The sequence below is a fragment of the Nelumbo nucifera genome, chromosome 5 (genome assembly GCF_055504915.1).
Source record: "Nelumbo nucifera cultivar China Antique chromosome 5, China Antique-T2T, whole genome shotgun sequence".
Classification (NCBI taxonomy): Eukaryota; Viridiplantae; Streptophyta; class Magnoliopsida; order Proteales; family Nelumbonaceae; genus Nelumbo; species Nelumbo nucifera.
In genome coordinates, this window is record NC_142653.1 from 56,139,170 (window position 1) to 56,151,996 (window position 12,827).

General features: G+C 37.8%; 1 protein-coding gene across 1 annotated transcript; it reads left to right on the forward strand.

The window, feature by feature from the left end:
* Positions 1–636: 636 nt before the first annotated feature.
* Positions 637–6,532, forward strand: LOC104596799 (uncharacterized). The gene is made up of 2 exons (XM_010258091.3): positions 637–3,229; positions 4,575–6,532. Exons 1-2 carry the CDS (start codon positions 760–762, stop codon positions 6,041–6,043), a joined length of 3,939 nt encoding a protein of 1,312 aa, XP_010256393.1. The 5' UTR covers positions 637–759; the 3' UTR covers positions 6,044–6,532.
* Positions 6,533–12,827: the final 6,295 nt, after the last annotated feature.

Genomic DNA, 12,827 nt, shown 5'->3' on the forward strand with positions numbered 1-12,827 from the left:
CATCAAGATTTTTTTTATTTCATTTCGGATACATTTTAGAGAAGTTAAATTTTGATGGATTCCTCAATCTTGTATTGTGTATATGCGATTAAGGTTTTAGTAAGCCGGATAAAGTGTTAGTGTCAAAATTTAAGAATACAATTAATTAAAGTTCATAAATTTTGTGTGCATTTGAATGGATTGTAATTATTAAAAACGTAAAATTACACTCCGATGCAGTTTTGTGTGTATTTGAATGGAATATAATTTTACATCGATGATAAATGTAAAACCTCATCACATTTAGAGTTTTACATCGATAATCGATGTAAAAAAACTACATCGATTTTCTGGATGTAAAATAACTTTTTACATCGATTTCAAAATACAACGGTTATATATATTTAAGGTTCAATGTAAAATGATAACATTTTACATCTCTTCAAAATACAACGGTTTTACATCGATTTTCTTGATGTACATACAAAATATTAGATTTTGCACTCTATATATTTAGAGTTGTACTCTTCCAAACTCAGCAAACTAATATAATTTGGTTTCTCCTTTCTGCTATACTTTTTATTTTATTTGACTCATTATTAAATTAAAAAAAAAATACGATGTGCCTAAATGACTCCGGTATAGAATTGGAAGTAGTGAAAACACTAAAAAACAGAGGAACTTGAGTTTGACTTCTCTTCCGAGTTCAACAAGAAACACAGAGGTCTGAACTGAGAAACACCACCACGACGGTACTCTGATCGCCCTCAAAACGTACCAATGGCAAGCAGATACACTTACGATGATTCAGCAGCAACAGTAGCAGCTGCGCCTGGTATATCTACTGTATCAAGCTCAGACGCGTCAATAAACGACCAGGATCGTTGCCGGCCTACCCACCAAGTCACATATTCAGACGATGAAGACTACCAATATGCGTATTCCGACAATTACGACACAGCATCTTCACATGGTGAGAAATACTATGAAGTGGCATATCCTGATGACCAAGATTATATGGATGCATATTCAGACGATGATGATGATGATGAACATGAACATGAAAATTTCCAGGAATTATGCTCAGATGATAACGATTACGACACAGCAGATGATGAATATGATGAGGAAAAGCCAGATGATGATTACCCAAAAACCAAGGTTTCCAGCTGCCTTCATCAACCTTCTCTCACAGGGGAATCTGAACCGTATGCACCCTTAACAGATAGCATGGAGGTACTCATTAGAAAACTGAACTCTCCTCTCTTTAGAAAGATCTCGAGTATGGCGGCTGATTTGGGAGTTGAAGAAGGAAATATCACCAGGTGTTCTTATATTGAAACTCTAGTGAGATTGAAGAAAGCAGTTTTGGGTGTTCGGTTTGAGCTCAGTGATGCACAAAATAGGAATTTGGGGGAATTTGAATTCTGTGGAAAACTCGGAGATGTGGCTTGCAACATTGATAAGATACTGGACGACATTGCGTGCTCTGTTTTGCGCTCAAATCTGACAAAATTGGGGCCAGAGCAAGAATCCAGGATGGTGGAAATTCTCGATATTACCATTGATGCTTACAAGATGAAAATGAATGCAAGCATCTCCGAATTGGAAGACGCAGTAGAAAAATTGAAAGGGAAAACTGAAAATGAATCACGAAGACGCCGGATATTTGAAGCTTTACCGGAAAATTTGAAGAGGTGTGTTTTTTATGCTTGTCTGTTCCCCAAAAATTATATATTTGAGAAGGATACGTTGGTCCAGTTATGGGTGACAGCAGGGTTAATTGAGGCCGGAATAGAACGAATGGAGGATCCTGGTAACAAGTATTTAAGGGAATCATTGTACCCTTATTTCTTCGAGGAGTCATCACTTGATCATGGTTACACAGTACACGATGATGTCTATGATCTACTACATCTACATCCTGGCCATGAATTTGCTAGAGTGGAGCATGACAGATTCGATTGTATCACTGAAAACACTCGATTTTCGTCTTTTCTTTGCGGGGATTTTGGTCCTGAAACTCTTGAATCCTTGTCGAAAGCCAAGATACTACAGACACTTCTGTTACTACATGACCAGAGAAGATGCATGGAGCAAATTCCATCTGAAACGTTTTCAAAATTGAGATTCCTCCGCGTTTTAGATTTAAGTGGGACTCACATCTTGAAGCTTCCAAGTTCTATCAAAGAATCAAAAGATCTGCGTTACCTCGATCTCTCCAATACTCCCATCAATAAGCTCTCGAAATCAGTGGGTGACCTACAAAATCTACAAGTACTGAAACTCAGGCATTGTAAGAAGCTTGTCGAGTTACCCAATACCTTTAGAAAACTCACCAGCCTTCGGTATCTCGATTTCGATGTGATTCACCAGTTGACTTCTATGCCTCCAGGAATGAGGAGTCTGATAAATCTGGAAAAGATGAGCGGGTTTATTGTTGGAAGAGGGAACGAATTTCAAATCCAGGAATTGAAGAAAATGAAAAGGCTTCGAGGATCAATTTGCATTTCCAAGCTCGAGAATGTGAGAGGCCGCGGCGGAGCTCTGAAGGCAAACCTGAGGGGAAAGCGACAACTTCTAAACCTAGAGTTCCGATGGAGTAAGTTAGAGGATTCATCTGAGGAGGTCCTTGAAGGCCTCGAACCCAACGAAAACCTCAGAGTGTTGAAGATTATAAGCTACGGTGGAGTGAATTTCCCAATTTGGCTAGGGGATTCAAAATTCTCTAAACTTGAGAAAATCTCTCTGAGTAATTGTAGGAACTGTACCCGTCTCCCTCCTCTAGGACAACTCCCATCGCTGAAGTCGTTGTCCATGTCGGAAATGCATGCAGTTAAACAAATCGATCATCAGTTTTGTGGAGATGAGTTCATGAAAGCATTCCCAAAATTACAGACATTAGAATTTGATGGCATGTCGTGTTTGGAGGAGTGGACGGTAATCAAAGCTGGTGAAATGCCTCTTCTCAGTAAACTTACCGTTGTTGACTGCCCCAACCTGGTCACTCTTTCAGTGCTTTCATGCTTCAAATCCCTTGAACATTTAGAAATAATTTTTTGCCCTAAGCTTCAATCCTTACCAGAGGGAGGACTTCCAGAAATTAAAACATTGGTTATTATAGGGTGTCCAGTACTTGCAGAATGGTTTACCAAACAAGGCAAAGATAGGAGCAAAATAGCAGGCACCCCAGATATATGGATTGATTACAAACAGGTCTCCACAATAAACACTACAGAGGAGCCTACAGGTATGGCTGCTTCATTCTTCATTATAGTCTTGTCATGTTGAGCAAATAACTACGCTTTTCTTTTTTTTTTTTTTTTTGATCGAGTATACCACCAGTCCTGCAAAACAGGAAAAGGTCCAAGTACACTGCAATACCAGAACCTCATTATGGTGGGATGCAGTTTTTGGTTTAGATTGAGTCCTAATAAAGTTCCCTCTTTCTGAGTGCTTGTATGGCACAACCAGACCAAATATCTACAATCTTCCAATTGCCATGTTGGCTGCAATGTTTTGAGTTTTGGTATGTCTATAATGCATCAAGTATTGGTTTAACAAGGTGGTCTAAATGGTCAAAGAATTCAGATCAACTCAAACATCTCTAGTCTTAGGAAAATGAAGCCCAGTAGACCTTTTCATAAAGGATGCTACGTTTAAAAAGTGCACCTTTGCTCTAGCAGGATTGAACAATAGATTCATCTTTCCACATTATAGATAGATACATGGGAGGCAATTAGAAATTGGGATAATATATTCTTTGCATACAGGGAATACCATCTATAGGAATGCTGAATCTGTTTGTCTATCTTCGGTGGACTATATGTTACTCCAGTTGTGAAGTAAATGAACTTGGAAACTGTAATTACAGTTGGAAATTAAAAGCATAGTTGAAGGGGAAATATATCTGAAAGCATGGGTTTTTGTCATAGGCCTGCTAAATTACTAAAATGCCTTATCATAGTTGTCTCTTGTATCAAAATTTGTTGTTGTAAGGTTCATCTTGTATTAAGATTATCTCAGACAAGAAAAATAAGGTATCGGAGGGCCAAACTTGAAATTCCTTGAACAAATAAAGTAAAACAATAGCATTTCAGAAAGTTTGATAGCACTACTGGCTTATTCATGGATCCATGGGACAAAATCCTATATATGCCATTCTCCATCTCTATTTTGCAGTGAGATCTTTGCATAAGGGGTTACTTGCTTAATGGGAATTAAAGGATGAATCCTTTTCTGCATGATTGATTTCCCTACCCTTCTATCCTGTTCAGTACAGTAGAATGTGGGATGTCAGTGTAACCCTATTTTGAAATCATTTTAGTTACAAATATTACTGTAATTAACCTCGACACTTTAATCCTTATAAGCATATCATACTTCCATGGCATGCTATTGTCCTTTCTCTTGAGCCTATTTTCTGTGGATTTAGTAAAGCATACCTGAGGCCCAGGACCCAAGAATTCTTTTGATAATGATAAGAACAACAACAACAATAGTTATAATAACAGTAGTACTACTACCTGTAGTGCTAGTTTATTTTTTTCAGTTGGTTATTCTTCTGAATAGAGATATAATTATTGATGCTGCAGATGAAAGAACCAAAGCAGAAGATGTGGCAATTGGTCAGACTGAAGGGGATTTTCACAACTTGACATCTCTACTTTGTACGGAACAAAGGGACTTCCTCGTGCAGAACAACGGAAAGCAAGTTAGAGTTCAGGAATTTATGGGAAAATTTGTGGGGTTGTATTTTGCAGGCTGGTGGCACAGTGCAGTTCATTGGTTCACCCAAATTTTAGTAGAGACCTACAATGATCTCTACCATAAAAATGATTTTGAAGTCATCTTTGTCTCATCAGACAAAGACAATGAATCATTCATTCAGCATTTCTCCAAAATGCCATGGTTTGCTGTTCCATTTTCTGATGCCATGACCCGTGATCGACTCCATGAAGTGTTCAAAGTTAACAACATCCCAAGCCTTGTGATACTTGATAAGAAGGGAAGGGTTTCTAGTTATAATGGTGCTTGGATTGTCAGGGTACATGGAGTACAAGGCTATCCATTCACACCAGAATGGATAGAAAAGCTACAAGAGGATGAAAAGGTAGTGAGAAAGGAGCAGTCCTTACTCTCTATCATGACTTCCATTTCTGATCACTTGATTTCAAATGAGAGAAACAAGGTTCCCATCTCAGAGCTTCAACAGAAGGTGGTGGGCATGTATTTCACAACTACTTCTGAGGTGGAATGCCTTGATTTTACTGCAAAACTCGTGGAAGTTTATAAGGAACTGAAGAATAAAGGAGAAAGTTTTGAGGTCATTTGGATCTCCCTAGGTAACAGTCAAGAATCCTATGAAAATGGCTTTAGAAATATGCCTTGGCTTGCCTTTCCCTTTGAAGACAAGAGCTACAAGAAGTTGTATCCATATCTTGAACTTACAACCCTTCCAACTTTAGTTGTGCTAGGGCCTAATGGGGAAACACTCAATTCCAATGCTGTTGATCTGGTCAGAGAATATGCTGCTCTGGCCTACCCATTTTCACAGAAAAACTTAATTGAACCTGAAGAGATGGGGAACTTAAATCCCAATCAACAGTCACTTGAGTCAATTTTGGTTTCTGGAGAAAAAGATTTTGTGATCAGAAATGATGATGCTAGGATTCATGTGTCTGAACTTGTTGGAAAAAGTATTCTGTTCTATTTCTCTGCACAGTGGTTCCCTCCTTGCCGTGTTTCTCTACAAAAGCTGATTAAGGCATACCATGAAATTAAGCACAAGGATGATGAATTTGAAGTGATATACATATCATATGATACTGATCTTGCATCATTCAAGGAATTCTTTTCTGGTATGCCATGGTTGGCACTCCCCTATGGTGATGACAGAGAGAAATTACTTAGTCGCAAATTCAAGATTGAAGGCATCCCTACAGTTGTAGCAATAGGACAAACTGGAAGGACCATCACAAAAAATGCCTGGGATCATCTTATGGTTCATGGTGCTAATGCTTACCCCTTCACAAGTGAGCACTTGAAGGAGATGGAACAATAGGCACTTGGAATATTTGACATCTAGGTGTAGATGGTAAAGCACAGTCTTCATGTGGAGCAAAATTCATTCCTACTAAAGGATAGATCTGTCTTGGTTACAGGAGGGAGATTTATGATTCTACCACATCGAACCTTGAACAAGCTCTCTGCTTACGAGTCACCCAAGGGCCTGGAGTCAGCTGGAAATGCAAAACCAAGGGCTGGTTGATAATCTCAAGGATAGAAGAATCTGGACTAAGAAATTGAAAAAATTACAGAAAGTACGGACAGGCCTAATGCAGATTTCAGATTCCCACTGCAAAGCTATAAACATTCAGAAGGTCCAAAAACCACACTCTATGCACCCATACCCGCCCGTGAATTGCCATCAATTCCAAACTGGCACCTACCCCAAATGTACTTTGAGCCTACAAATTCTGACCATGGGGTTATCCGTTATTCTCCCTTGAAATTAATACTTAGATTGTAATAAGTGAAAAAAAAATAAAAAGAGATGATATCCTTCACTTTTTATTCTCATAGGTGTGGATGTGATGATTATAAATAGGCATTCGTCATACTCAGAACTCTCAAGGAAAATGGATGCCGTCTGTTACCTATTTTATTCCAGGTTGATTTATTTTTTGCATTTTTATCGTATCTGTTCTACATTTGACTCTCATATAGCAAGTTCCATACCCTCTCTTAAATCTTAATTGTTTGTCAAAAAATAAAAACCCCTTGACTGTTCAGTAGTTTTGAATCAGATGTTTCTGCATGTAGGTTTTAGGGGCCATTTGATGGATGGAATAATTAAAAAAAATAAAACATATGAGGTTATTATAACCAACCACACTCCAGCTTCAGCCATTAAAGGAGATCACGACCTCATTAAAACTAATTCACTAAAAGACTCTTTTTAAGCCTGGTTCAAAGACATTAAGGCCATGTTTGGCATGTTTTCAACCCATAGTTGACCAGACCCAGCCGGTCGGACTGTTCTACCTGCAACTCGATCATGATTTCAGTCCAGGTTAACCTAAAATCCGAAATTTATTTGAAAACCATTGATTTAATCAGCGATCCACAGACCCAGGTTGTTAAACCATTGAACCATTTGACCTGATCAAGAAGTCATGGGTGTTCGCTTTGGGGATTTTGAGAAGGGGAAAGTTGGTTAATGGGATTCACAATCCCATTGACCAACCCAAGTAAGTGATACCCACTCCTAGGTGGGTAAATTCACTTTCCCATATAAGGAAATTTTTCTAACACTTGGATGGGACAAAAATGCCCTTTTGATAATGGAGTAGAACCTCAGTTTGGAAGGAATGCAAATACAAATATGTAGACTGCAATACCTTATATTTTGTATGTATTGTACTCCTCCCAAACTGAGCAAGAATAGGTAAGAATGAGCAAAGTAAAAAAAATGTTGCTCCAAACCTAATGTTTTTTTCTTCAAAAAAAATGATTTTTCTTTTCTATAATGATTTTTTCTTTGCAAGAATGAAAATGAATTTAAATCCATTTAGATATAATTTTCACTCTCATTCCTTTCTTTTGTCAACCATAATTATATTTTAGCTGAAGTTAGGGTGATTATTTGTAAGACATCCCATTGGCTTGCTCAGTGTCATGCTTTTGAATGTGTTATGGATACCAATACGATCAATTAAACAATAAAAAATGTCCTTACACAGAGGCAAAATACCATTAGTGCACAACCAATTTCTCAAAATACTGGATCAACTTGTCATGGAGTATATAAGATTTATGTGGTACAGATCATCTGTGTGAATTACTAAGCCCAATAAACATGTAAATGTGAATTGGAATCTCTTTTAAGAGTTATTAACAAATCCTTTCTGGCCAATCTGAACTTATTTTGGATTTGAAAAAGAGACACCCAATGTTCCCGGATAAACACTGTCTCATATTGGTGCATGATGAAACTCTCAAATTTTAAAAGACAAGTGGAACACAATTAGGGAGGTAAAATTAAAAATCCTTGAAATTCATTTGGCCCACAATAAGAGAGTTCAGTAATGATGTTTGACCTAAAACTCACCATGACTTTCATATTTTTCTTAAATTCACCATGACTTTTCAAAACCTCTAGAGAATCTTTGTCAATGAGATTTTACTTTTTAAAACTCACCTTAAATCAAATCACCCTATACAAGGTTTGTAAAGGTTTTTCTACATTTTTCTTCCTTTCCTTACTTTTTCCTTCAAATTAAACACAGCCATCATTAATAGAAGTTGTCCAAACCACCCGCAATCAATCTTATTAATATATTTTTACAAAAAGAAAATAAAATATTTGATACAGAGATAAATTTAAAAAATATTTTGAGGCTTAAGCATAACTATGGAGATGTGCATGTGGGCCGTTTGTGGGGCACCGTTTGTGGGGTGCAGATCTGATCTCTAGAGCTGCTTACTTTGCAAGTGGAATGGGCCTCCTAAAGGCTAAAGCCCAAGCCTCCTCTCACTATACAACCCAGTACTGAATGGCTACCTTGAAACCATTGCAGCACAAGTTTCTCATTATCAATAATAATTTTCAGTTTTGTCCTTCTCATGGTATTTATTTCGTGAAAGACTTTCTTGCTCATGACCTCTACTTATTAGTTACTTCTAAAAATGTCTTCATCAAAAGAATTGAGGGAGGATTGATATGGTTTATGTTGAGGATCCTATGCTTAGTAGTTGACTACTATGTCCCGGTAGTCAACTACTACCAATAGACTGCTCCTAGTAGTCCACTGCATCGCAAAGAGATTTTGAAATAGTTGACTATTACCCTAACAAGACCCTGAATAACAACAAGATAATGCAAGAAATAACCTAAAAAAGACAGCAAGGCAACCAAGCAAAAGGCAAACAAATGAGCACCACCAAGAACACAAAGGATTTACCGCCTACATCCATAAGAGTGACAAAACTTGTTCTCCACTGTGAAAGAAAAAAGGAGAAACAATACAAGTACCTTGTGGCTTGCAACTCAAACCAATCCTTAACCCTTGTATACCCATTCTCCCTTCCTCTCTCAACTCAAAGAACAAAACAAGAGAAAAAAAAATCCACTCTTGCACCAAGAGCACCTTTTTTTTCTCTACCCCTAACACACTCTCGCAAATCTATATACACAAATAACCTTCTTTAACCTGAAGGGGGGCCAAACCAAACGTTACATTAAAATAATCCAATGGCTGTAAAATAAGACACAACCCCAAAAATCTCCACCTTTGCTTATTTTTCAACTACTATGGAGATCTATCATTTGTGCCTCCACTTGTTTACAACTACTGTAAACCTTCATTGGCCTTATAAAACACCAACAGCTACACATAACCTGAATCACTTGGTCCTGACTCTACCTGATTCAAAATAAGATGGCCAGTGCACATCTGTAATTGTACTCGAGCTAAGAGTCCTAACTCCAGAGAGAGACATCAATCCTTCCTTTCTCCTAGCAAGAAATTTTTTTCTCAGCATCATCAGTACCTAGGAAACATATAGCATTTGTCTCTGTCCTATCTATGAAAGATACTCTATGTGGCCAGACTACCTTGCACACTTTGTTTCCAACATCCCATTGAGGTCTTGGGAACCACTGTACTCTCAAACAAATGATACAAACATTTACATTTTTCTCCCTTCATCAGGACTACACCATTGTGTGTGATTTTCATGGCTCCACCTACAACAAAGACCTTGCAACCCTTTGAATCCAATCAGCTTACTAATATTAGATTCCCGTACATCTTTGGAACTTACGCCACACAACACAAAGTGTGAACCACTCTATAAAACATTTTGATTTTCATTGTTCCAACACCTGTGATGTTACGCACAAATCCATCACCCAAGGAGACAACACCCATCTTCTTCACTTGGAACGTATCAAAATATTTGTTCCTAGAGCATATATGCATAGAACACCTAGAATCTAAAACCTACTCATTTAGAGAAAAATTGCATATAGAACGTCTCCATCATCATGCTATGCAATTGCCATGCTTCCAGATTCATCCCCACCAATTTTTCATGCAAGATAATCTCTCTTTATGTGACCAAATTCCTTTCATCCATAACACTGTACTTTGCCATTTTCCCTATTCTTGGATTTAAACCTACTACTCTTAGATCCCCTATTAGACGACCTTCCTTTCTGATCCGCTCCCTATGTAACCAATGCAAAATCCTACCCACTCTCATACTTGGCTTTCTCCTGACCTCAACAGAACATATGTAGTGACTTCTTCCAACTTCATTGTATCCTTCCCATATAGCAATACTATTACCAAGTTTTCATACAAATTAGGAAGTGAGGTAAGAATCAAAAGGGCCTTATCTTCTTCTTTCACCTTGACATCAACTTCCCTAATTGATCGAAAATACTATTGAACACATCAAGGGGCCTCCTTGCTCTCTCCCTTTTATTATTCATTTCTGTGGTGGAATGAATAAAATGACTAGAAGAGATATGGCTACATGGGTCATTGAAGGCTTCTAAGTGTCTTTTGGTGGAACTGAAGTCTCTTGCTTTAATATGCGAGTGACACATTGTATTTTGTTTAGGTAGAGAAGAAACAATTGAGCAATCTTCAAAATATTCTAGTTTGGTCTGAAGTGGTTTCAAGGCTACGAGTCAATCTTCAAAATAAAAGAAAAAAAAGTGAAATGTTCCTAGTAGGGGAGGTCCAAGAAATCCATAAGCTTGCTCTGAAGCACAGATGTAAAGTTAGGAATCTTCCTTTTACTTTCTTAGGCTTACCAGCTGGTGCAAAATGCTACTCTAAAACCATTTGGGACTCAGTGGTTGAAAGGATAGAAAATATACTAGGGGATTGGAAGTCTAGGTACCTTTCAAAGGGAGCTAAGGTAACTCTTTTAAAAAGCCCACTAGCAAACTTGCCCATCATTTTTTATCTTTGTTTCCAATCCCAACCAATGTGGCTAAGAGATTAGAGAAGTTAAAAAGGGATTTCCTTTGGTGTGGGAAGGAAGGTGAGCAAAGGATTCACGAGGTAAATTAGGAAACTATATGTAAGCCTTTAAATGAAGGAGGCCTACGTCTAAGAAGGCTAAAACAGGTCAATATTGCCCTTTTAGAGAGGTGGTTCTGGTTATTCAACTACTAGCCTCAGAGCTTGTTGAGGCAGTTGATTGTGGAAAAATATGGTATCAAGAATAGTGGTTGGAATCCAGGGGCCACTTCCTCCTTTGGTTGCTTAATCTAGAAGGGAATTGAGAAAGTGTATCCTAGTTTTATTCAAGGGGTGAGGCTAAAAGTAGGGGATGTTAGAAAGGTCCGCTTCCAACAAGACCCTTGGTGTAATGATTTTGTATTAAAGGAGGTCTTTCCCTCTCAGTTTCTTAAAGTTGAGGACAAGAATGTGATGGTGGAAAATCAATTTGAATGTTCTGGGAGCTCAGGGACTTGGTGTCCAAAATTTAAGAGACAACTCGATGATTGGGAATTTACAGACTTGTTAGCTCTGTTTTAACAACTCCAATCAAAACTTTTAGATCTAATCAACAAGACTCGAGAGCTTGGAGATGGACCAATGATGGAAGTTTTTTTGTGAAGTCTTTTCTAAAGAAGTTGTCTACTGGTGGTACCATAGCAATTCCGTGGAAAGAAGTATGGCTCCCGCATGTTCTAACCAAGGTATCCTTGACTTGGACAGAAGTTCATGGTAAATTCCTTCCAAAGGCCCAACTAGACAAGAGAGGATTGGCACTAGACTCTCCGACTTGTGTGGTGTGTGACAAGGAAGTTGAATTTGTCGATCATATCTTCATACATTTCATGGGTACATATAAACGATTCACTTAATTTTGATCCCTGATGAATGTTAAGTAGTGCTTGCCATGTTCTTTGCCTTTATTGCCTCATACCTAAAAGTTGGTGAGCTTGAATAGAAGGGGTAAGGTGCTTTGGAGTGCCATTCTTCATGTTGTGTGTTACGGTGTTGGGTTCTTGGAAAGAAAAGAATGGGGAAATTTTTGAAGGAAATATCACCCCCTTAAATGATGTGGCAGCTAGGGTTGTAACTACTTCACACTCTTGGTTATCTGCCAACAACTTAATTGAAAACATCCCACATCATCAATTTTTTTAGTATAGCACCCATTTTATTTGATTTTATAGTCTGATTATCTTTTTTTGTATTTATTTTGAGAGCCTAATTTTTGGGTGGCTTCTCTTTATAGTTGCTAGTGTAAATGAAGTATACTTGACAAATACTTGTACTTTTATATAACAAGTGGGGAAAGATGGACATATATAACCCAACTTGAGGGGGAGTGTTGTAATGTAATGTTAGTGTTTCATGACACATGGGCACAATTGTCTTTTTACACCACCCTAAAGTTCTCTTATATAAATAGTATATGTGGTGCCACCACACTATTCTTTTTGGCTCCAAATTTGTTTTCTTCTCTTCTTTCTGCTCTTGTTTTCTTCTAATAACTATTTTATCTAAGATCAAACAGAGAGAGAGAAAAAAAGAAAGAGAGGAATCTTACTAAAGATCAGAGATCATTAGCGACAGCAAGGTTTGAATATCTTTGACGAAGAGATGTGTTGTCATGATAGAAAACTCCCTAAAAGAATGAGACTTGAAAATTTTGCTCATGACACGAATATTTTTAGTGCCATAGGCTTGCCTTACTTTTTGTCAATGGCCCATTTCTCATTCTAAAAGAATGAGGCCACAAAAAAAATGTAACCAAATACTTTGTATCAATTCATTCTTGCCCACAATGAGCAAGAAGTCAAAAATGAGGCC